The sequence below is a fragment of the Anticarsia gemmatalis genome, chromosome 15 (genome assembly GCF_050436995.1).
Source record: "Anticarsia gemmatalis isolate Benzon Research Colony breed Stoneville strain chromosome 15, ilAntGemm2 primary, whole genome shotgun sequence".
Taxonomy (NCBI): Eukaryota; Metazoa; Arthropoda; class Insecta; order Lepidoptera; family Erebidae; genus Anticarsia; species Anticarsia gemmatalis.
This window is the reverse complement of record NC_134759.1, coordinates 895,557-923,085: the sequence shown is the minus strand read 5'-3', so window position 1 is coordinate 923,085 and position 27,529 is coordinate 895,557. Positions and strand designations below refer to the sequence as shown.

Genomic DNA, 27,529 nt, shown 5'->3' with positions numbered 1-27,529 from the left:
GAAGCCAAAGAGATTTTATTACAAATTCATACATACTATAATAGTTTGAGAGTATATCTCTTACTCATTAAAACAAAGACTACTGATTAGATAATATTTGGCACAGAGATTAAAAATGAAATAATAAATTTTAATATTTCTCAGTCCTTTAGCAGAAACTACTGAATTATTTTTTATGAGGCACACAGATACGTTATAATCTGGATTAACACATAGTCTACTTTTATTACGGGAAATATTTTCAGGCAGAAGAAACGCAAGCAGAAGATAGTAAATAACATGTATGTAACACACGCTTATGTGATTTAGGTGTTCATGACACTACTGTTATCGTTGGAACGGTCTTTAGGTCATATTATGTGAAAAATGCTTTTGTTTAATAAACTGGTAGTCGAAACAATCATGTTTCGGTCAGTTTGTTCCCACTGGCTGTGCTATTTCCGTTCTCATGACGACAGTGAATCTAGATTTTTCGGTAGTTTAGACTACTACAGTAAAATTCTCACACCTACTTTCTATTTGATAGAGGTAAATAGAGAAGAAAGTATTTCTATCTTATTACCTTGCACTTAGTAAATACGACACCTAAAATAAACTATTGAGATTCATGTGTCCGTTTATAAGTGACAGTTTAATAAGAACTCTCATGCTAGGCCCAAATTCGACGAAATAAAACTAGGTACTTTGCTCGACAAAATTTTCAACCTAGCAACTTGTTTAAAACTACCTATTTACCTCATAATGCGTTTGTACCAAGTATTCTTTCGAACGCTTTTATTATTTCAAAACTAACTTTTTTGCATCCTAAGATGTTTCAGTTTACTCTGTTTTTGAAGACTAAATTGATGATATAAAATCTCATTAAACAATGAATAACAAAATCAGACTAGAAACCACTTTTGAACAAACATACAAACGATAACTCTTACACCAACGTAGTGAATAAAAACAAGGTGTTACATATTTGTAACAAAAAACATTGAAAAGAACCAACAATGACAAATATTAAGATAACTGTTGAAGACAAACGCCGGCTGACGTGATAATGAGGAAACTCATTTACGTAGCCAACATACCATTACTTGCCGTACGAGTCTACTCTTGGTTTGAGCGAGATAAGATCCTAGGACATTGACTGTTCACCTTTAAAAATATAAGTTAAATAACTTTTAAACTTTTGCGTTGCATGTTTATTGTTATTTGAATAGAATACGGGAATTAAAGCGCATTTTACATTGGAATACCTGACGTTTTGGCACAAATTACCCTGGCCGATGTTGCAGACTGACGCATGATAAGTAGAATTTTTAAACATACAATTATATTTTTCTTTGTATGTGTGGTTTTTAGTCAACTTAGATTCAAAGTTGTTCTGCCCGATCGAACCGATTTTGTGAATGCTGTACAAAGTCCCTATCTATGAAATGTGTACATCAAAAGTTGTTAAGACACTTTTTGTCTATCGGCCGGTGGAAGCTACTGACTAAAGTCTAGACTGAGAAAATAAGTTTATTCTTTCAAATAGGTTAAAAATCCGACAGAGCTCCGAATTACCGAATATCCAAAAGTAGCTTCAGACAAAATTATTCACATTAAAGAATGTTCACAAATACAGTTATCCTGCTTGAAATGTGCCAGTAAATAAGGATACTAATCAGGCTAGATTGTGTGACTTATAGCGGCTTAAGTGATCAAGGTGAGATCTGAAACACTGCTACATTACTGTCGTTTGTGCTATATGTATGGCTAAATGAACTGAAATTGCATATACATAGACACATAATATCACGTGTGTTATAACGCAAGGTGTAGGCAGAGGTGTGTGAAATACATACACGTTTCGTTATTAACAGTCTTAGTATAAGTAAAGAGTTTAGTTAAACAAATCATGTACCTAGTATGGGGCGAACCTATTGCATTTTATCGGGCCAGCTACCAAACTCCGAGCAACGATTGAGAAATATTTTAATATAAATTAATAAAAACCAATTTGCCCGATCCAAGAGTCGAACGTGAAACCTTTGGCCGCAGTCGAATACACCATCGAACGAGCCACAGACACAGTCCAACCAATTTGGTCATGAAACAAAATTCATTAATAAATCATAATGAATCATATACACATCATTTAATCTATTTTAAGACATCACAAAGCTGAATTACCATAATCTCATCAAACACATAATCTTATTTACATTCATCACATATCATGTCTTGTCACATGATTACTACAATTTGACTCATTTTATTTACTTCTTTTATCTGTGTATATAACCGTCATCGTAATCTAGGTCATGGATGCAGTTGTCTGCCAAATACTGTTTTATTTGTGCTACAGGGCATTTTGTATCGTGAAGGTCTAATAAATATGAAAATTTCCGACTTTTAGAGGACAGTAATATTATTATGTGGATTTTCCTTTTCGTTTCATTTTTGTGTTATAAGTGCGGCGGCGGTACAGACATTGCGAGGCATGCGCCATAATCAAAATCAAATCATTCATTAATTCAGATCAAATATTAACACTTATGATAGTCGTTACAATTACTGAATCTACCACTAGCTCGGAAAGGCGGTAAAGTAAAAAGGGTGATAGACGTGCGAATAAGTAGGTGGACTTGTGGCTCGACGACCTTTTTCGTCTATGAGAAGAGCTAGAGAGAAACTCACGGCCACTCTTTTCAATCGCCAAAAGTTTTACAATGTTGTTTATACAATAATTGATCATGCAAGGCATAAATTGTTCTTATGTATGCCTTAACCTGACTGAAGCATACGACATCAAGCAATAGTTTGCTAGCTCAAATTATAGAGAGGTAAGTAATGACTGTAATGAGATATAGTCGATTTCGAAAAGAATTCAGTGCGTGAACTTGCAACAATAATATAAGATTCAATCGAAAACAAAAGGTTAGGTAAACACCCACTTTTACCCTTTATTGTCCCACTGCTGGGCATGGGTGGAGGCGGACGAGGAATATTTTGGTCTAGTAACTATAGAGTAAAATAAATACTCAACCCGATAACCCTATTTTGTAAAAATTACACATATTGTCACCTGTTCCTACAATATTTTACTCCGTTTTAGATTATTCTTAATCTTACGTTCACAATGTTTGTTAGTAAATAATATTTATTATCATAAGTAAGCCGCATGCACGTATTGATTATTTAACGGGTCAAATGCCAAAGTTTGATTAGAAGTCACCTTTGGCACAAATGTTAAAATGATAGACTTATCTAGAGCAATGCATACAAATCAATAAACTGATAAATATAAACAAATCAGTAAGAACAGGAATTAAAACAGGTCTGCTATGTAAACTTCCTAAGGGAAGTGTTTTTAAAGAGGTGCTAAAAATTGTTCTTGTGTCGCGAGGACTTTTACAAGCATACAAACAACGGACACAGAGTGTATCAAAATCCGAAACAAACAATTCTCAACAATTAATTGTCCTTGTGGAAATCAAACCCACGATCTCCCGACGCAACTTGTGGCTTGGTGACCATCCTAAGCACTTCGCCGCGGAGGCCGTAAAAACATTGCTAAGATTTCTTGACAATAAATTTTGGCCCGAATTCGGATTCCTTTTTTGTATAAATATCTGACTAGCACCTCTAGCGGTTACACAAGGAACTATTTTGCAGTACATAATAAATTTCAAAGTCTCGATACTCGATAGTTCCGACTGTAAGGCCGCACTACTGTAGCTCGATTCTCTACTACTATCGACTACCGACAACCGACCTGTAATCGAGAAATTTTGCAAGAAAATCTGATCAGCGCCTCTGAAGGGTGTCGTAGGAAATATTTTGGCAGTACATTCTAAACGTCAAAATTTCGATACTCGATAGTACCGACTGTAAGGCCTCACTGCTGGTAAAATAAATCGTGGCTACAGTTATTATCCTTGCTATCAGACGGATTATGATTTATAGTAAGTAGTGCTAATGATATTGTTTGTAAAACACTTAGCATAAATCGTGATTATCACTGTCATATTGTTTGCTTGTTGCGTATATTCTGTTCACGACTTCGTCCGCGTGAAAACATTTCCTAGGTTAAAATGTATCCTAAGTATGTGTTACTTCAGGTCTATAGACTGCTCTTTTGACTGCCTCCTTGGCGCATTCAGTGGTGTATGCGACTGCCGTAAACGTAGAGGTCTTAGGTTCGAATCCTGGGTCTGGCCTAAAATATATTCGGAGTTTTTCTGTTCCGAATTTTTCAGGAATTGCCCGGAGTTAGGAAGTTAGTTAGTTAGCGTAAATTTCTGTGCCTGACCTCAGAGACCTGAGATCACGTAAAACCGTCGGCTCTGTGCCTGACCTCTCACTGATTGTGTCGGTTTAGCGGTCCCACCAGCATAGAGTAACGAAATAGAGACCTGTGTATTGTATGCTTGCACAGTCAGACATTATTATACACTATAGGTATATTAGTATACGTGTGCCAAATATCATCAAAATCTGTTGAGTAGCTTTGCGTGAAAGAATAACAAACATACATCCTCACAAAATTTTAAATATTAGTATAATTAGGAATACCAACACACATAATAATACTGTTCACTTGTTATTATTATCGTTCGTGCGCCTTAGTATTTTATTAGTTTGACTGAAGCATAGACTTGTTTTATGCAGTTAACAATATCCATGTATTTTTCGAAATCAAATCTTTAAAACTTAAATTCATACAAATACGTCGTATAAATGAAAAGGTCTTTATGTTACGCTATCAAGACTACACGTCAGAAAAGGAGGAAAGTCTCAATTAGGCTGTATTTTTTAATTATTGCTTAAATTTGACTGAATTTAATTATTCTTTTTATATTGGAAATGTGGTGCTTGCCATGTAGTCCTGTTTAACCTTTAATCCTTTGATGAATAGTTTTTGAGATCTGAAGATGTGTATCTTTATAAACACATTGATGATAAAATAAGCCCTAAGTTAAAAAATGCGGAATGTGTTCTGTGCTTGCGCAGGGTTACGACTCGCTTTGGCCACAATACCTTACGAGTATTTAAGCCCCAAATAGATAATCAAGCATTTTAGATAATAGTACATAGTTTGCTATAGTTATAGTTGTGTTATAGTTTTGACCTAATTGTTTTTCTTTTTATTCAAAAACCAAACATAACTGGCTGTCAAATTTTATTTGAATGAATTAAGCTGTTTCGTCCTGAAAAAAGAACGTATGTATAAACCAGCTTACATTCATACATAAACTATTTACATAATAGCAAATGTCATAGATACAGTTGACGTAAATTTTTATGGGACATTAAATGAAAACATAGAACTTTCCACAAGTTTCTAGAAATAAACGAAGAAGCAAGATTTTCTTTTTTTACAATAGAAAGCATTTAAAATTACCTTTCAAAATCCTTTTATGGTTCACTATACACTGATCACTAAATCAATCAAAAACACCAAAAATCGCAGAAAAATACAATACCACACTAAAATACGCAATAGAAATGAAACAATACGAAAAACGACGTCAAAAAACTGAAGAAAGAAAGTCAGAAAGGAAAATAAAACGATCTCTTAATAAATAAAGAAATGATAGTGTTTTAGAAAATGAGGAAAGCGCGAGACGCGTGCGTTTGGTGCGTACCGATGCGCGATGTCACACTGACCGGAGCGCTACTGTGCCTGCACGACAATATACTGTGCACTCTTTAGTTAATATCCCTTTTGATTTAATTTTAAAGAGAACTTTCTTGATCAGAGATGAGAATAATAATCGGTTAAGAGTCATGCCCTTTATGTCATAAATGCTTAATAAAATAAAAATCAAAAAAATCATTTATAAGGATCAAATGCTGACATGGTAGTCGTTACAATTACTGAATCTACCGCTAGCTCGGAAAGGAGGGAGCCTTATGAGAAAAGCTAAAAAAAACTCATGACCACTCTTTTTAATCGCCAAATGATTTACAACATAGTTGATATAATATTTTATTTGTTTATGTACTTTTGGTTTGTGTAGAACATAATACTAAGAGCGTTCTAGATATTAGAAACTATAACAAAGGCTAGTGCTTTTTATTACCTTACTTTTATAGGCGAAAGTTCGGATGTTTGATACTCAATCAAGCCAAAACTACTAGTTAGATTTTGTTGATATTTGGTGCACTGATAGTTTTATATCCTAGATGATGTGGATTACTTTTTTGACCCGGGATTTTTTTTCAGGCAGGCATATTTAATTGCGGGCAGAAATATATATAAAATGCAATAATATCTAGCTGTTTAAAGTACTGCACCTTCATTTAGCGCATGTGTTGTAGTCTTTCATTGCACAAATGCGCGTACGCACCTATACGTAGATAGATTACATACAGCTAAGTGTGAACCGTGGATAAGTATTCATTTATTTGACTCTCTCTTGAACTTTGACATATTTACGTACAATGTTCATGTAAAACCGTTCTATGTGTTCATTGATTTGTTTGTTTGTAAATCCAGTGATAAAATATTATTTTTTAGTACGATCCGTAGGTGTAGGCAGAGGTGTATCGACGTACACTTAAAAACAATATAAATGTTAATCCCTCGTGACAAAGAGCGATCTATTACCTAATACTAAGGATGTAATTTATTTGTATATGTTTATTTTTATTTTTCAAACATTTTACTCAAAAATTTTCCCGACTCGGTAATCAAACTCGTCATCTAAAGTCACCTGCGAAATGCTGTTAAATCTCGTCAGTATTTTTTTATTCTTGAAAAAAAATAAACTGAGGAACAATTGTGAGCAAAATACGTGTTGGAATAAATTTATATTTGCTCTTTAGTGTAGGGAAATGTTCCAGTTTTGGTGTTATCACTAACATACGTAATCAAATCTTCCCCTCGTGAAATGTCTTAAAAAGTTTTCTTTTCTCCAACAATAATGTCAGTAGCATTGAAACTACCGAAACATAAATATTTGTATACAACAAAAATATGTTATCTTATCACAAGTGATACGAGTATTCATCTGTCCAGTTCATATCTCCTTATTACATTATGTACACAATTACACATACATACATGTGTAACAAAGTATATAAGACTCTTGTGTTTTACATTAAAATATTTATCATTGAAGCTGTCTCTAATATACATTCACAGAATTATAATATAAACTGCTACATTTTTGTCCATACTTTTGTCTATAAAAACATTAATTTGATCCCTACTGATCACTATAGAAAACAAAAGCAATTAATAAATAAAATACATGTGATGAAGTATTCTTTTACGTGGAAGTGTTATATCAAAATTATAATGAGGTACTTAGATTTAAAATTAGTACCATTTTCTGCAGTTAGTAGCATAATTGAGTTTCGAAAGTTTGACATTTAAAATGTACTCATAAATTATTTCCTACATCACCCGTCAGGGGCGCTGATCACAGTTTTAAACTAAATTTTCGAAAGTTGAAATGTAAAAACTAGTGAAAAATCGCGCTACAGTTGTATTCATACATTATATCATGCTTTTTTCCCCATTGAGGTAGGCAGAAACCAAAGAACACCACTTGCGACGATCCCTACAAAATTCCTATACTCCATTCACATCCATACATCTTGTCATACAATACTACATAATTACATGAAGCAAGCCCTCAAGTCCCTCTCAGTTCATCAATTGTAACAGTAGCTGCAATATATGAGACGTTTCGCAATGCACCGGGCGCGGTCAATGAACTCGCTTCCTTATTAACGAATGATTTAGTGCAACACCCCTCTGTGCCGCCTAGATTTCATGTAGGTATACTGGAATGTGCAGTACAGTTAACTAGGTCATTTTAGAGTTAGTGATCTATACTTTGTTTTTTAGTTTGAATGCGCTAATCTCAGGAACTATACTGGTCCGATTTGAAAAAGTTTCAGTGTTAGATAGCCCTTTCGAGGAAGGCTATAGGCTATATATCATCACGCTACGACCAATAGGAGCAGAGTACCAGTAAAAAATGTTACAGAAACGGGGAAAATTTTGACACATTCTCTCTTATGTGACGCAAGCGAAGTTGGGCGGGTCAGCTAGTAATTTATATAAGTCTCATGCAATCCCAATCCCTTGGTAACCGCAATCAAAATTGCACTTCCTAAACGAATAAGCTGCAACTGGTTGTCAGAACGGATCATCTCTTGCGTGCGAATGTCCAAGTATTTCACGTGATAGTCGTGATGTCGCCACGATGGATCACTTCCTTTAGGTCAGGAGGACTTGAAGAGGACGAATCGAGATTAGGCAACCTTTGTTATATTGCCTAACTCCTTTTGGTTATGCAACTTGATGTGGGTCTTTGTTTAATGTAAGCTTGAAATATGGATGGCCAAAAATATTTATAGAAATAAGGAATGTTTTTCTTGTTTCAGTTTTGTTTGATACTTTGAAATAACATTTAGGTACCGTATTATTTTAAAATGAGTAAAATTTAATTAAAATAATATGACTTTCAGAAAGCAACCATCATGCATTTAACAAAGTTAATACAGTCAGTCCAAAAACGTTACGCTGCTTTTTTATCCAAAAACAGAAAAAGAGGAAGTCGTCATGTCGTCCATTTTTTTATGGTCTGCACGTAACTTCTCCTGGGACAATCGATTTTGTCTTTGTTTGAAAGCTTAATACCTATGCTACTTTTTTCTTAATTTTTTTTACATTTGTCGGCCGCTTTTGGCCTCTTTCGAAATATCATATGTACAAGGGAAAATAATTAATCAGAATACTTTTTTTACCAAGAACAATTACATAATTTATTTAAGGGGTTACACGGGCTAGACCACATCTCCCTGGATTTACCAGAGACTAAATATCTGTATTTAAAAGTAAGGAGAGCAGTACTTACTTGACTCTATCATCATCAGACAAGACTTCGGTGTGGTCATCAGCCGTGTTGTCTCCATCGCTGAACCCTGATGCCGAGCTCTGGTGGTGCTCCGGGATCTGGAACATGGGAATATGAACATTAAAATGAGTTCAATCTGGCATTGACGACTGTTTAGTTGTAGTGTGTACAAAATAATGACAAGAATCTTTAATTTTGTATCGAAACTATTTATAAAGCTTATTTATTTCTTAGTTTTATTTTAAAAACCTGTGATTATATTAAATCGTATCCTCACCTAAGGTTACAACTTTACCGTGCCTGAATTCAAACCATGACATCTTTACTTATGTTTTTAGTACTTTTTATCCGACTTCAAAAAAAGTATTCATTTGACTGTAGTTTAATGTTTGTTTTCAATGACGGTTCTTTAACTTATTTTTTAATTGAAAGATGATTAAAGGATAAACTGACCTAAAAGTGTGTTTTATTTTTGTAAGAATTATAAATGCTTTTTTTCTATATGTAACAGAATCAGCAAACTGCATTAAATTCATCTTAAAAATTAAATTCTTATGTTTCAGTTTCAAAATAATTATTTTTACATTTTAGTGCCATGGATTAGAGAATTTTAAAGTGCAAGAAAAACACTTTTATCAAACCTCAGTAAGCGGTATACAATCAAACTCAACACGTCTCTTAGCCACTCTCATCGTGACTTCGTTACTCCGTTACTCCGTTACTTCGTGAATGCAATGAGAGTCCACTCCGTTACAGCGGATAGACTTGAATTAATTAAATAAACGACCTAATTAATACGACACGTTATGTCTAGGGCTTGTCTGATTTAGGGATGGCAAAGTCAAAGTCAAAGTCAAATATTCTTTATTTCATAAACTTTAACAAGTATTTGAAATCGTCAAAATATTTTTTATCTACCACCGTTTCGGAAAAGCTGTTGCTCGTGAGAAGAAACGGCAAGAAACTCACGGCTTGCTCTTTTTAAATGTCAATATTTCCAAATTAATAACAATGTCATAATAATGAGATATAACAAATTAATAACAATGTCATAATAAATTAATAATAATGTCATAATATCAAATTGTAATACATTATTTTGAAATAGACTTGGTAGAAGCAGCACAGTCCCAAGCATTGTTATCATCTAAATAATCTTTAATAGTATAATATCCCTTACGACATAAATTACTTTTAACTAATAACTTAAATTTATTGAGACTTAAATTTTGAATTTCACTCGGGATTTTATTGTAGAATCGCACACACTGACCTCTGAAGGATTTATTTATTTTTTGGAGCCTAGTGACTGGGATAACAAGTTTGTCTTTATTGCGTGTGTTTATATTGTGCATGTCACTCTTTTTATTAAAAAGGGCGATATTTTTATGTACATAAATTAAGTTTTCATAAATATATTGACTTGCCACTGTCATTATATTTATTTCCTTGAATTTTTCCCTTAGTGAATGTCTACTTCCTAAATTATAAATTGCACGAATAGCCCTTTTCTGCAGCACAAAGATGGTTTGGGTGTCGGCAGCATTACCCCAGAGTAGAATTCCATAAGACATGACGCTATGGAAGTAGCTGAAGTAGACTAACCTAGCTGTTTCAATGTCAGTAAGTTGACGAATTTTTCTGACCGCGTAGGCTGCAGAACTAAGTCTATTCGCCAATTGTGATATATGAGGTCCCCACTGTAACTTACAATCTATTGTAATGCCTAAAAATTTAGCATTATCCACAAGGTCCAACACATCTTCCTTCATCTTTACTGCTGTTTTCACTGGTTTGACATTAGGTGTTACAAATTTTATACATTTAGTTTTTTGCTCGTTTAAAAGCAAATTGTTAACATCAAACCAGTGTACCACCTTTGAGATAGCAATGTTCACGTCGTCAAGAGTGGTTTGTTGTCGTTTAAGTTTAAACAATAATGAAGTGTCATCTGCGAACAGTACTATCTCGTGACTATCCTTAACAAGATGTGGTAAATCATTAATATAAACTAGAAACAAAAAAGGACCGAGTATTGAGCCTTGAGGCACCCCCATTTTAACCGCAGATCCCGTAGATCGCTTACCGTTAACCTCGACCCTTTGAATCCTATTATCTAAATACGAGATAAGAAGATTCAGTGCCGAATGTTGTATACCGTAGTGATGTAATTTCCTGATCAATGTTTCATGAGGGACACAGTCGAACGCCTTGGACAAATCACAGAAAATGCCGAGAGCATCGTGTGAGTCCTCCCAGGCGTCGAAGATGTGGTTCACAAGCTCAACACCAGCATCGATAGTGGAGCGACCCCTTGTGAACCCAAATTGTTTCCTATGTAATAAATTGTGTTTAGTAAAGAAACAATGCATTTGATCGAATATTAATTTTTCAAAGATTTTACTAAATGTAGGCAGTACTGAAATAGGTCTAAAGTTAGTGGGGTCTGATGTACTGCCTGACTTAAATAATGGTATTACTTTACTATGTTTCATTAGATCAGGAAACACACCACCATCTACGCACTTATTAAATATTAGAGCTAATTGGGGCGCAACTAGATCAATAATAGCTTTTGTAATGACTACTGAATTACCCCAAAGATCTGCAGTATTTTTTACATTAATACTATTAAAAATAAAAATAGAACAACTTTGTTTTTAATTCATTACTCTATACAATAGGACTACTGATCGCAAGGATTCGATTTCCGGGTCGGGCGCAGTGCATTTGGTCTTTTTAAAATAATATTTGATATCCCGTAGTTGATGAGCGTACTCACTACTCAGTATATTATGTTCGCCCTAAGGCCAGTGGGTATAGGCTCGCCCTTTAGTACCTGGGAGTAATATACCTAAATAGTCAAACGTATTATTGATTTATCGTATTCGTTACCTACTGAATTATCTGACTGTTACAAACTTTGCTTGATAGATAAACCGAACTCGGACTGTAGTTTGACTCTTACCTTAGAGGTGATTGTTTTCTTTAAACTTTTGTCTTAAATCCAACTTTAAAAGATTTTTTCCGCCTAACATCAAATGAGAGACAATACAGCCCTACGCTATTACATGTTTTATGTAACAGAATACCAGGTCATAATTATAATTACGTCGTGACTCTTTGTGCCATATTAGTTAATAGCTTCATTATATAATTTAATCAAAAAAATATAATTGACATCTGGTTTTGATTCTAAATAATAAAAATTACAAATTCCCGCTGTTTGAATGGGAATTTACACAATTTTTAAAGATAATAAATAATTTCAAAAAGGTATTAAATAATATCAATGTTATTCTATGAAACTTTTTTAAGAAAGAAAAACAAATATAAACATGATTAACATAAAAACATGAATATGAAAGTGTATAATAACTAAACTAGTAGCGACATCTATTCAATGTGCTGAAAACTAAGATAAGTATCTCTTTATCAATAATATTATCACACTATGTTACTAGATGGCGCTGATAGTATTTTTAATCTCATTAGTATATTTAGGAGTATTTAAACTTTAGCCATATAAAAATGCTAAAGTAGAAATATTATGAACAGTGAGAAGTTCATAATTGTAAAGGTTTTCCGTCAAATAACAAAACATAGAATAAAAACCTTACAAAGAAGAACAATATTTGTGCATTTTCTAATTTGATAAATATCAGATAACCTGTCTGCTACATAAAATGACAGCCTTCTCACAAGTTATCTGATACTTATCCAAAAGAAGTGAAACGTGACCTTAATACTATAAAAAGTTAGTAGACCTTGGAGTCCAGAAAGTTGTTAATACTGCCAGAACTGTGATTGATAGGTACTTATACTAAATGCTTCATGCAAACAAGAATTAGTATAAATTCTATTTGGGGCGAGTTCCACAACTGATGAATAAGTGCCAGATACCTTATCGGCTACAGAAAGAGAGCAAATATAAGAAAAAGCAGTGAAAACTCTATCTGGTAAGCAAACTGATTCTTATCAAGAAACGACTAGACTGGGCCTAAACACTAGAATAAGTAAGCATATTATGTGATAAAGACCTTAGAGTCCAGAAAGTTGTTAATACTGCCAGAACTGTCAGTGCTGCGACACTCCAAGCTGTCGTCACTGTTGCACAGTCCACCGCGACCCTCGTCACTCGACTTGCTCACGTCTGAGTCAGACTCGATCCACAGCGGTGACCGATACTTAAACTTATGAGCTATCACGCTGAAACGCTGGTCTGGATTCATTTCTTGGTTGATGTAGTTTGTTATTTATATAAACCAATTGAGGCTTAATAGTTTTTGAGGTAAATTTCTTAGTCTTTAACTTTGTTAAAAAGTGACATGATTTTATGTTTATTCAAGTTCACACCGTCTTACTCTGTGAGTTGTAAATTACTGTAGAAAATTGACCTTAGCTCTTAGGAAGACACTTAAGAGGTTTCTATTGAGATAAGACCAAAGGGCTATAATATAATAAACCGAAAAATTAAGATTTAGCAATTATTCTTTGCGAATGAGAGACTTCTTTTACTACTAAAAAGAGCAAGTCAACATAAGTGTACATCTATAAAAGCAGACTCTATTTTTACGAATATAAGGGTCAATTTACAGTAAATTGACACAACAACAGAAGGGATTTATTTCGAAAATGTGGTTTTTTAATATATCTCCATTAGATATATTAAAAAACCACATTTTATTTACGGAAGCACTTATATCACTTTTTTGCACTACAGGAATAGTTGTTTTGCACAAAACTGTAAGTTTCCAGCACTTTCTATAGTTTTTTATAGCGTTGTGTGTGTGGGGTGTGTGAGAGACTAATCTCGGTCTAAGATCACGGACAAACGATTTCGATGTAGGCAAATAGGACGCGAGGGGGAACAAAAAGTAATGGCTAGTTTTTAAGGACATTACGTATTTTCCACTGGCTTTATTTTTAACTAAGTAAAAATACATTACTATGGGCATGTAATTATGTGCAGCTGGGAATTAAAATTAAAACGGGTAGTAAGCGTGGAGTCGGGTGAGTTCTGTACAATGAAAAAATAAGTCTTAACTTCAGATCTGTATTTAAGCGACAAAAAAGCTTGTTGTCAAAGTTTTTTTTCAAGCAGAAGATTCATCCTGATATGCCTTGCTGTTTGTCTTTGAGCCTAAGTTATACCTTATTGCGTATTTCAATTCAAAATATATTTTAAAGGTGGAAATTGAAATTATGGCAATAAAGCTCGCATATATCCCCAAAAAAGGTCACGTCAGGCAGGCGGACGGTTGTAAAAAAACAGCCGAATCCCCTTACAGCACAATGCACATTATCAACTCTACGTAACATGGGATAAGGTAAAGACTATGATGATAATACAGTACATGCTTATCATTTCCATATATCACTATTCGTCTCTTTAAAAGAATCATCCGATACAAACCAAACCAACATAAAGACTTGATATCCAGATAAATCCTCATAAATACAATCCTTATTAAACAAGCAGGTGGGTTAATGTAACTGATACATAATATTGAAGTAACAGGACAGAACGAGTTGATCGTGCCGCCGGACGTAGCGCATTACGTGCTCACGTTAGTAACGTCTTTGCTTTCAGTGTCACACTATATACTATAGTATATAACTGGTCTAGTGTATATGAAGATCACGAGGTCTCGGGTTCGATGCCCAGTCGGGTTTTTTTTAACTTTAATAGTTCGTGCCTGATAAATTACAATAGGATCGCCCCTATCTCGTGGGATTGGCATTATGAATGGCGAAACGTGGAAGTTTTTCATACACCTCTGTCTACACCTTTGGGTAAAACAGGCATGATGTTATGTATGTAGTTAGTTCATAAAACAGTAGAAGAAATCGAAGGTGGGGTGAAATTGAGTTACAAGCAACTGAGATTTAAACAGCTCAATAGACAGAGTTAAGTATGTTTCCTGCCGCTTTTAAGTAATTTATAAGAAACGGAGGCCTTGGCTCAGCAGTGGGCACCCAATTAGTTGAGAATTTAATTATTTTTTTGAAAAATAGTTTAAATATCGGGCAATGAGTAAGTAAGCATTGACTTAAAGAATATTATCAACAATCTCACCTAAACCTAAAAATTTGGTTTTTCTACATCCGTACTGATAAACTAATCAAGATTATCGTAATCAGATAAATTCCGAAGAAATCTTGATATCGTAAAATCGCGCATAAAATGAATCGTTAAGCCATTTTCACAGTATATTAGAAAGTGTCAGTTATCTACCTGCTAGATAAAATGACAGAAAATTAAGGAAATCCACAATCAAAATTCTATTTGACACTTATCCGGAAATGGTAAAACCGGGCCTTAGAGTCCACAATTGACCACTCATTCAAATAAACTAATAAACAAGAACAATAATAAAATTAACTGTGTATTTCCTTCAGCTGATTGTTAAACATGCGTGGGTGCAAGATTCATGTTGGGATAATCTAATGATAATAATATGTCTCTATTAACATACGGGAACAGTCTCTTAAAAAAACGTTAGAATTCTCAGAAATTTGAAATGTACCTAAGTTCTATCATTATGTATTTGATTAGCGCCTCTAGCGGGCGCCGTAGAAACTGTTTGTGAAGTACATTTTATATGTCAAATATCGATACTGGATAGTATTGACTGTAGAAAATCGTGTTACACGATACCGCATAAAAAATAGTATGTAGCTCTTCAAATATTGAGTTTCTTTGTTAAACCGGAGATTAAAAATATTTGTCTGTCTGAACAGCCGTTACTGCAAAAATTCTTTCGATGCTCCTTTCAAAACTTAGCATAAACCTTTAAACGAAAACCAAATCTTTTGTTTTGGTTTTTGCTGTATAATTTAGAAAACTATTAAAGAAGATCAATAAACTCCGTTTATATGAAGACCTACTTATGAGTTACAAAATCAGCATAACATAGCAATAACTCTTGTACATAAAATTCATGTAATGCACGAACGAAATAGGCTTATCTTTGGCTAATCAGTAGAATAAACCCAGCGAGGTCAAGTCCAAAATTAATATAACACTTACTACTAACGTAATTTTCTTTTCACTTCCAGGGCTTTTGGCTTCTTCTCCGCTCTCTTTACTTCTTAATATCACTTCTGGACTTTCTTCTTTAGGAGTTTCTGTCTCTTCTTTCTTCACCTCGTCTTCTGCCTCCGTAATTCTTACTTCTGGCGTTTTCATTCCTTCTCTTATATCGTTAGGGTTACTAGTTCCCGGTGTTTCACCGTCAATGTATGGTGTAGCACTGTTTTTGTTCGCTTCCTCTATTTTCTTTCTGGTCTCGTCTGGCATTTGAACGTAATCCCATGGGTATGATGGGATGTTAATTCGAAGGTCTGGCTTTTTCCTTTCACGTGTTTTCGTCATTTTGTTTGTTTAGTGATAAGAATCGAGTGCGAAATTTATCTACACTATAGATTTTTTTAATTTTTACACAAATAAACACCAATATTTATCACTCTCTCTATTCACTGTAGATTTTTTAATGGTTCAACAACATAGTGAAATCACGTTGCTGGCTGAAATTATTGTAGCATTTTATAAGATGGTTTAGTTTTACAAAATTTCAATATAAATTTTGTTCAGGATTTCATGTACTTAAGAGTTTCATAGACATTTTCCGCTAAGTATATCTTAGCTAAGCAACATTTGACACGATCAATAAAAATATTGCACAATGCGTTTTACAGGCACTTTAAAAGTCCCAAAGAATTGTTAGCAAGGCACGTTACAAGTCATAATTCTTTCGAGATAGTCGTTATCAAAGTCAAAAACCTTTTGGCAATTTAAACACTTATAACAACTGCAGATAAAACAATATTGACAGTAGCCTTACCAAGCACTCAACATATGGAAGGAAAACATCTAAAATACCAGCAAAAGAATAACTTGTAAAACCAAACACGATCTTAACAAACCTACACAAATCACACGAGAACTTCCAAACACCACATTTAATTACTAATTAACTTAACAAGACAGCTATCACTGATTCTCAGGTCAAATGTCTTCGACACACAACACATTACTATTTCATAATCTTGACATTGTTCTTTATTCTTTATCAAAATTCGCACCAATATCTTAGTAGTTCGTTTAACTGATAACTGATTCGTAAATAATACGTAATATTTAGGCGTCATATGATCGGATTATGTTTATCTTTATGTCCTTCCTTGTCATAATATGTTAAATTTTCACGGAAGAAGGTGCCAGAAGGCGTGTTTTTTTTTACTTTTTAAGGTCTATTTAGGTGTAGCATTCCCTCATTTGGGAGGAGACCCTTGCAAACAAGTGGGACATCGACGGGTATAGATGTTGCCAAACTAAATCCAGTCACTGTACATTTGCAAGCTTTATCCATTCTTAATATAAGCCATGGAATGAGGAAACATTCACGTGACTGAAAATCTATAGCCCGACAACTTACTATAGAGTCGTGTGATATGCTATTACCTACTGAATAATCAATCATTCCGTGTATTTCCAAAATAAAGTAGCCGTAGCAAACGGAATCATTCTCCTATCCATTTTCTTCCAACTTTTTTGGAGTTGGCGCCCAGTCTAATCTGATATACTTAGCAGAATACCAGTATTTAACATTGAGTGACTGCCTGTTGAACTCAACAACCTGGGTTAGAACTCGATACCCTTCGGTAAGACTAATTATCACACTTAAAATTTTCAAAGAAACGACTGTCAAAGAGCTTTGAAAATGACAGCAGGGACCCCCAATTTAAGGTGCCTTCCGAAACACAGAGGAACTTAGTATGCATAATATGGTTACCCATCCACAGAACAACCTCGGCAAGCGTAGTTTAACCACAGAGATTGATCCGTGCCGCTGTTGTTACCTAGAAATACTTAATTCTTAATTTTGTATAAGTACCTCCGCCATCTCTACTAATTTGTCAGACTATAGTTTCTAAATCTCTCCGTTTCTTTTAAGGAAGTATATAAACAAGTTACTATATTTAGTCATTTGTTTGTTTAATATATAAAGCCATTAGGTCACAGTCACGTGCTTTAATTATGCATTATTTATCAATGGAATAACCTCTAATAGATTTTTAATTTATTTGCTGTTCCGATTTGAAGTCTGATGATATTCGGAACTCGTGATTTAAGTATATAATTTATGTATAGTAATTAACTAAGCAGCTTTACAGGAATAATGTCTGATGATTGCCTCCGGGGCGCTGGTTTAGGTCACCACGCCGCTACCATTGCGTCGGGAGGTAGTGGGTTCGATTCCCACACGGGAAAATTATTTGTGCGATCCACAAATAATTGTTTCGGGTCTGGTTGAACATTGTGTCTGTTATTTGTATGTTTGTAAAAGCCCCCGAGACACAAGAACAATTCTTGGTGCGGGAGTTGTCTTTTTAAGACTATATTACATTAGGGCTGATGTTTATTTTTTCAAAATTCGATTAAAATTGGTTTGGCCGTTAAAGTCTAACAGACAGACATCCACATTTATTTATAGACAACGGGTTCAGAGATTGATATAAGTAGTCACTACGTAACATAGTAGTCTAGTGCTCTCAAAATAATAAAGTTCTCTAAGGGAATCGAACTTCGAATCTAACACAGTGGTGCAGTGATTAGACTAACCAGACCTGATTAGTATTAAATACTCGTAGCTCCTATTATTCAGGAGCAATTTAATAATAATTAGGTCTAGGTTTTGATATTTACAGAATAATTTCATTATTATTACAAGACAATATATTCTCATCAGATAACTTGAACTAAATGCTTCAATATTTTATGCTTATCTTTCACGAGATTATCAATGATAGCCTACTGTTTACACATATAGTCGCTAGATGGCAGTAGAGAAAGAACGATTATTTTGCGATAATTTAGTAGTATAGATCAATGATCCTGTAGCGCGATTCTGTACAATCGGTACTATCGAGTATCGAAAGTTTGACATTTAGAATGTACTGCCAAAATTGTTTCTACGACGTCCGTCAGAGGCGCTGATCAGATTTTCATACAAAATTTCTCGATGACAAGCCGGTTGTCGGTAGTCGATAGTACTAGAGAATCGAGCTACTGTCTATTTTGTCATAGTAGTAAAGTGACTATTTGCTTTGAAATCGGTTATTTTGTATATTTAATCAGTAAAAATAAATGAATATAATTAATACTCGTACATAACAGGTAACCTTTTAGTATTTGCACTTGAATAAGAGGACAGAGATACCACAAAAGAACGCTATTAGAATTTCAATAGGAACTTTGCGATCGATGTCATCGGCGTGATTTAATCAACTATATCTACCACACGATTTACTGCCGTTTGTCTTGCATTTTTATTCAAAAGATGTTTAGTAGGTATTCAAATGCATTTTAAGACTTAACAAAATCCAAATATAATTAACTAGCTGACCCGCGCAACTTCGCTTGCGTCACATAAGAGGGAATGGGTCATAATTTTCCCCATTTTTGTAAACATTTTTTACTGGTACTCTGCTCCTATTGCTTGTAGTGTGATGATATATAGCCCTCCTCGATATATGGGCTATCTAACATTGAAATTTTTTTCCAAATCGGACCAGTAGTTCCTGAGATTTGCGCGTTCAAACAAACAATCTAACAAACAAACTCTTCAGCTTTATAATATTAGTATAGATATGAGTAACTTAAACATTTTTAAAGTACTTACTCATATGAACTTTCTTTTTTAAAACAGGGAAAAATCTATGCTTTATACAACTTACTCCTGAAGATTGGTCATAAAAGTTTGATGGTGGATTTCCTACCACAACCTAACGACAACATAATAGCATTCAAGGATTTTTTCATGGAAAACTGAGCAGCGCTAGTTCTTTTACAAGAACTATTTTATGTACGAAAGTTATATTGTCAAAACCAATCCGCATAATATAACTACATATCTTTCTTTCTTTCACTAGGCCTGTGCTAAGCACTAAAGGCCTTCCCCATTTCACTCACTCATTCAATATGTAGGAAATTGTATTTCAGAAACTTAAAAAAAAAACAGAATGTCTTCTTGTATCTACTTTCCCAAGTATGTCTTTACCGCTCTAAGCCCATAATCCATACGACCACAAATATACCCAAGATGTTTAACCGTTACAAGGTCATCGGCAAACATTTAGATCACCTAAAGATTACATGATAAGAATCGTTTGTAATCGAACTGGGTTATTTGATTAGCTCACCGTCTGATAGTAAGTTTTATCTTATTTGTTCTTGCTCGTATAATGACCGGATCTTTGGTTTATCTTAAGTTTACCGCTGGAAAATAGTCTGGTTTTAGGTTAAGTTGATAATGGCCTCAAATGTTCTACTTCTTCTGGTTCGTTTCTTTTGGATAGTAATGAAAGATCACGTCATTTCTTTTGGATATTATCTCTAAAGAGTCTGTCAGTGTCCGTAAAAAAATTAAAATGTAGACAAAACTTTTCAAAGATACATTTGCTGATTCTGTAAATAGTAAATTCTGAACCTCAAGTAACATTCTGTACATTAATGTACTTTGGTCTAACGCTAAGCCCCTTCGAAATAAACTACATATTATTATCAACCTTTGATAAAAAACTATTGTTACAAACTAACTATTTACGCATGCTGTTTAGACTTAGCTTGTTTACAGAGTAATTAACAGAACAATTAGTTCTATAGCCTCCGATAGAAACCACATCCGACCACTAGAGCACAGATGGATCTTGGAACCACTAGGGCACGTGCCGACAATTTTCAAAGCACTTAACAGTTCAAAATTCTGCATCTATATAGTCTAACAAAAAATCAAAGCACACTCACCCCATCGCTATTCAGATACTGCTGCTTCAGTACTTCCAGCTCCAAATTCTGCAACGTCGGCATCGATATCGAGTTCCTCCTCAAACTAGCCTTCCTCTGCTCCATCGCCGCCTTCTCTTGTTTGATCAGGTCATCTGACTCCACTGCACCAAAACTCTTCGACGTGCTAGGAGTAGCTTCGAGATCAGTAGACTCAGTAACTGGACTTGTAGGCTTAGACGATTTACCAGAATCAGGCTCCAATGTTATGTACAAAGTCCCTTCTGGAGTATTTACTACTATCGTATCATTGTTTGGCGAGGTATGCACATCACCCAAGTCTGCTGCGTGCAGTGTAGCGACGTCTCTTTCTTGCACAGGTTGTTCAACATCTTCCTTCTCATCTTTACTTCGTTTTGGACGAATAGGTTCGTCCGGTTTGACTAGATTTAGTTCGATAAAGTCGTCTGCGTATGGAATGTCCTTGTTTCGTTTCAATTCGGGCGAGTTCAAACCCTTTTCTATGTCTTTTGATATTTGTTTGTTTTCCATTATTTTATTTCATAGTAGAGATCTGAAAAGAAGAAAAAAATATGTTAGAACTGTTATTGTTTTGAAACTATAACTGCGTGGCGCTGTGTATGCTACTGCCTTGCAGAAGTCTCGGGTTCAATTCCCAGATTGGGCAAAGAGTACTGTAACTCTTAACTAATATACATCAGAATATTTATCAACAGTAGCCGAAAGCATAGTAACGTGCCCGATAAATAACAACAGGCCTGAACAGGCTCCTTTCCTATTACATGGAACTAACATTGTTACTAAATCCCTTAGCTTTATGGATATAACAGGCTTATGTATGTATATTTTAGTAGCATTTCCTAATGGAAGCTCAACCTCAGTATTCCACTCTCATTATTAATTTATTCATCTCCTTCACCCTGATTCATCCTCACTTCTCTCAATTTAATAGATAGGTAATAGCACAGTGAATTACGAGATGAATCATTTACGATTGTTATCACAATCATCTCTTCAGTGCATTTTATACAATTTTATACTTAACAAGTATAAAGATAAAAAAAAACATATTTTTTACAATTACCACTTTGATTGTAAACATGGAAATGAGTTTTTAATGGCATTTTGTTTTCGTTATGATTTTATGCTTGGATTTTTGTATTGTTTTAATTAAATGTTTCCGAGATTTCTGAAGTTTGTACGTATCGAACACAATTCTGATTTCAACGACATCCTTCGTGGCGCAGTGGTTAAGATTTGGGTGTTTAAGGCTGATGCTCGCCATGCCACTACCATTGCGTCGGGAGGTCGCGGGTTCGATTCCCACACGGGACATTTATTTGTACGATACACAAACTCCCGCACTAAGAATTACTCTTGTGTCGGGGACTTTAACAAACATGCAAACAACAGACACAAAGTATAACCAGACCCGAAACAAACATTTTTGGATCGCACAAATAATAATTCTTAGGTGTGTGAATCGAATCCATGAACACTCGACGCAATCGTGCGGTGTGACGACTTAACGCCACGGAGGCAGTCAAAATGTCCAATAACAATTTGCCCTATTTGGAAATCGAACCCGAGACATCGTAAACACATTCGCATACACTATCACTCACTACTCACGCAGTCAATCATTTCTATCATATTATTTAAGAGTGTACTTACAATAAGAATTTCTCGTATATTGTTTTTTATATGTTTTTTTTAACCAAGACTCGAGATAACATCTCTCAACCTTGAGTTAAGTTCAGGTTGATGAACTCACGATTACTTATACCTACATATTCTTAAACTTTTTTGTTTGTATAATTGGTTTAAAATTAACTTGAATTGAAATATTTAAACTCTATTACTAAGGACAATAGATACTTGAAGTATTTTTCAAATGTACCATACATAGCTATTGGAAGGTTGGACCATTAACGCGAGTCTGTACAGTCGGTACTATCGAGTATCATGAGCTTTACATTTAAAATGAACTGCAAAAATAGTTTCTACAGTGCCCGCTAGAAGCACTAAAAAGATTTTCATTTTTCATACAACATTTCTTATAACTAGCCAGTAGTCGATAGTAGATAGTGATCGAGAATCGCTTTACTGTATTGAGCATCATCAGCGCCTCTAGTGGGCGTCTTAGGCACTATTTTTGTAATACATTTTTAATGTCAAATTCTCGATACTCGATACTACCGCCTGTATAGAATCGCGATACAAACTTCATAGAAATATTAGCATAATTCTTTAGCAAAAACCGCGCGCAACTACTAGTGGTCATTACACTTGTGCTTGAACCATGTTAAAGGTACAAGTTTATTATGTTATATGCCGGACATTAATCATCTATAATAGTTTTTGTTACATTTTTTGTCAATATTAAATAATAATTTTTCATATCATGATCGTAAACTGGTTTTAAGAGTTGATTTATTATCTGTAATGTTCATCACACATTTTGATTTATAACTGACTAGATGACACACGCGGCTTTACTTGCACACTTTGACTGTCTCTGCGGCGCAGTCGGTAGTGTATGCGACTACCGAGCAATGGTCTCGGGTTCGAATCCTGAGTCTTACCCAAAAATTAATCAGTGAGTTTTTCTGACAAATGCTATGCCTTGTAAACCTCGTAAAGGCGTCAAGAAATATTATCTTACAATGGTTGATTTTTGAAAAATATAATCTGTTTTGAGCTCGAAATTTCTATCACATCCATGGAGAAAATATCTGATTCGCTCTCAATTTTTTAATCTGGAGAGTAGCTCATGATTTACCTCATATTTTCAACTATCTCTTTGCAAAATTTCATCAAAATCGATGCAACGGTATAGCAGCAAAAGCGTGAGACAGACACATAACTAAGTGTGAATTTGACCTAAATAAATATAACAATATTATTTTGCATTCATCGATTGTCTATGCACAACTTAACTTAAAACGGAAGTACACGCCATAAAGTCTGCGTGATTTGTTTTTAAATGTGTTTATTTAGTGTACTGTGACGTCACTAGCCTACGTTATAGTACCTTTTATAAAATACGCGCTGAGAGAGTGAGTAGCTGAGTACAAACAAAGGATTGATTTATTATTTTTATGTGATTAAAATATAAAGTTTGTGATTTTTATAAGAACTGCAGACATGTAAAACATTGTATAAACAATAATACAAATTAATATTTTAAACTAGCTGACTCGCGCAACGTCGCTTGCGTCACATAAGAGAGAATGGGTCAAAATTTTCCCCGTTTTTGTAACATTTTTCACTGGTACTTTGCTGCTATTGTTAGTAGCGTGATGATATTATAGCCTATAACCTTCCTCAATAAATGGGACATCTAACACTGAAAGAATTTTTCAAATCGGACCAGTAGTTCCTGAGATTAGCGCGTTCAAACAAACAAACAAACTCTTCAGCTTTATAATATTAGTATAGATGGAATCCTCTATAGTATATAAATACCTTTCGGATTTTGTAATGAATTAGTTATTTTAATTGTTTTACAGCAAGTGCTTGTTGCTTCTTTTTGTTACAATGTTTTAATATCCTTAACTAACGATAGAATATTGGCACTAGCGTACTTACGTATTTTTAAACTTTATTCTCGCTTTGTGAACTATCTTGGGTTACAATGCAATGAAAGCTATTTAAAAAAAAACTGTTCTAATCGTGTTACAAAATATGATTAGCTAAGCCAATATTTTGTCATAGTAAACATCAAACGAATCAATAACTTAAATAATTCATAATATAATCATATTGATCACCGAATATTAATCTTATATTAATTAACATAAATTACACATCACAAACATTCACTCTCTATTTCAAATTTCAAATCACCAAAGAAATTATATACTTAATTGATAATTAATACCTTTATAACTATCCTAATATTTCCTCACTTTAATTACTTATATTTATCATTTTCTACATCTATATAAATATAACAAATATTAAAAAAAAAATCACTCAAACTCCTAAAAATATATAAAAGTTACACTAACAAAACTACCACCACATGACCACATGAAACCTATATAAATATAATAAACATTTTAATAAAAATCAAATAAAAAAAATCACTTAAAAATATCTGGTTAATAGAAATCACACTCACAAAACTACCACCACATGACCATATAAAACCTCATGCAACCACACACGTAAAGGATGGACTCTCCACGTTAAGGCTCGGCACACACTGACAAGGCCACATTGTGTTTGAGCACAGATTATCGTGTGATTAACACGGGAGACTTTTTACTATGTGACGTCATTGTTATGTAAGATTTCGGTGTTTTAGTACATGATTAGGCTTTTTTATTAGAGTTTAATATAATTTGGTCCTTCTATAAATATAAAGGGTGGAGTCCTGTCGGGTTCATTTTTTCTTTTTCAATTCTGTGGTCTGGCTTGTGGTACTACTGTGGTCTGTGGGTTCGATTTCTAATTTTGTATTAAATTACCCACAGAAGTAGTCCGGAATTTTGGTAGTCCGGTATATGCTAATGGTGAATTACGGGTATAAAGTGCACCTCTGCCTGCATCTTCGAGTATAGCAGGCGTGATATTATTACACATTTTTTGCAAAATCCACGCAGGCAAAGCTACATAAAGGAGCGTGGTACAGCCAGTTCGACATATCTATTTATTTTTTTATGTGAGTCGGTGCTAAAATATTTATACTTGACACTAAACAAATTCACAAATTGTGCTAAGTTTTTGACACCTAGTAGTCTATTTATTTACTTTTGTGTTTATATCGATTATAGTAACGTGGTTTAACTTTGTATGTCAATGTATAACAACAAGACGCTACGCAGAAGACGAAAAATCAAAACAAGGGGTGTAGGGTTCGATTCTCATCTAGGACAAATATTTGAATGATAAGCACGATGATGTGTGCATGAGTAGTAAATTATTTTATTGATTAGACTTTGACTAAATTATCTTCCTGAAAGAAAACAAAGTATTATTAAAATAATTTAAATTAACTGATATCTACTTAACAAAGTTTATTTTTTTAATTATCGCGTACATAAATAATGCATAGGTATAAGAAAGTTAGCTTCCACCCGCGACTTATGTCCGCGTGGAAAGAATGCCTGTGGTAAAAACTAGTAAAAAATATCTTTTAACTATCCGTGTATCTAACTTAATTAAAATCGTCAGATTTTACGACGAGAAACAAACTATACCTACATATTGAAAATCTTTTACATTTATAATATTATATTAGCAGGATGTACGTAAATTCATGAATAACATAACTTAATGCGACGAAAAAACCTAATAGAAACACCGATCCTAGAACAATAATCTCTTATCGGAAATTCTTGTTAGTAGTTACAAGAGTTCAAATAATGTTAGGATAAAAACCCGATTTGCGTTGCGATAAAATACTAAAAAAACATTTACCTTTGTCAAACAGCTACATGAGCAAAAAGTAAAGAAATAGTATCATTAATATCAACACGAATGTCCCGTATAACAGATAATCCATATGTAAAATGTACCAGCTCGAAGCCACTTTGTCATTTTGCGTGTTCTCGGCAGACATTTTAGATTAAAACACTTGAATTCAAACACTAGACACTTCTTTTAAAAAACAAAACAAATGTGAGCTATATTATGTCAAAAAAAAAAACACTGGCGTCTGAAATTCGAATACACAAACACTTTTTTTATTTTTTTAAAACATCACTTTCAATTTCGAATTTACAATTGTTTTGATTTATTATTTACACTTTTTAAACTACAGATTATTAAGATTACACTGATTATAAAGCTTATTTCGCGTCATTCGAGTCTGAAATTATAAATTTCAATATTGTATTTTTTATTTGTTTTATTAAATTATCGCGTATAAGTGTTAAACGCTCGGTATTCAGAAACAATAATGACGTAAAGAAACAAACTAACGAGGCTAACGAATTCAAATTTAACGATTAAACGTGTAAACGAAATTAGTATTTGGTAATGATTACCGCATGACTGGCAAACTTGTTTTTCTCTCGCTCTAACATCAAAATGTAACATTATTTATTATGTTGTTATAAACCACAACACACAAATTTAAATCTAATTTTAATACGCATTTAAAAACACAATACAGACTTGACAAGCGTTGTGGACTCAAGGCCTTACCCCTCCCTTATTATCCCCGTCCGATGAGACCCTTGCATAACAGTGGTCACCACCAGTCAATTGGCATCAATGGGTTACATTTATTTTATTTATTTAAAAACAGTAAATTGACCTAATTTAATAAACACGGGAATGAACGCGATCAAACATCTTTTACCACTGAATCCTTTGCCGAAACCGAAACATCAAACTATAAAAAAAAACGCATTCAGGGTGTTCCCCGTACAATATAAATCTATGTAAACTTAAAAAAAGAAATAAAAATAGACTTGTATAAAAAAATACACCGATTATTTCGCGCGAAAATGCCTTCAAATATACCAAAGGCTAAAATACAACTGAGTTCATAAATCATTAATGAAGGTTAATTTTTGGATGGATGACCATTGTTTACATATTCTGATGCTTTATAAAGCCTTAGTTCCGGCTTTATATGACGTCATTTAATTAACACGTCGCTAGTGTATGTGTACGTTTGAATGAGAACTAAGACATAGATCTATTTCGATTCATTTTTTAAAGGAAAGCAAAAGTAGCCTACATTTACCGGATCTGTGTTTCAACCGGTAGCATTATCAACTTTCGGGTTCAATTCCCTAGTCTACTAGGGAATCCAACCTCCTTGAAGGAAATTGAATTGAATTGAATAGATTAAAGTGGAACAGGATTGTTTCTATTGGTTTCTTGCTAGTTTTTATTCTACTTAAGCTCG

The 27,529-nt window shown here is 34.0% G+C and overlaps 1 protein-coding gene across 6 annotated transcripts in view; it reads right to left on the bottom strand.

Moving 5' to 3' along the window:
• The window catches only part of LOC142978783 (myogenesis-regulating glycosidase), a 47,973-nt gene that overhangs the window by 10,901 nt on the left and 9,543 nt on the right, over positions 1-27,529 (bottom strand). The window contains exons 1-3 of one of the 6 annotated variants that reach the window (XM_076123348.1): positions 24,788-24,856; positions 20,662-21,214; positions 8,850-8,947 (exon numbers count right to left, since the gene is read on the bottom strand). In XM_076123348.1, coding sequence (XP_075979463.1) covers positions 8,850-8,947; positions 20,662-21,192 — 629 coding nt within the window. In that variant the 5' untranslated portion in view covers positions 21,193-21,214; positions 24,788-24,856. Of the gene's footprint in view, positions 1-5,377; positions 5,646-8,849; positions 8,948-12,889; positions 13,369-13,557; positions 13,646-15,882; positions 16,260-20,661; positions 21,215-24,787; positions 24,857-27,529 lie in introns of those variants that run through there. The other 5 variants (XM_076123351.1, XM_076123346.1, XM_076123349.1 and 2 more) reach the window with 5 other exon arrangements.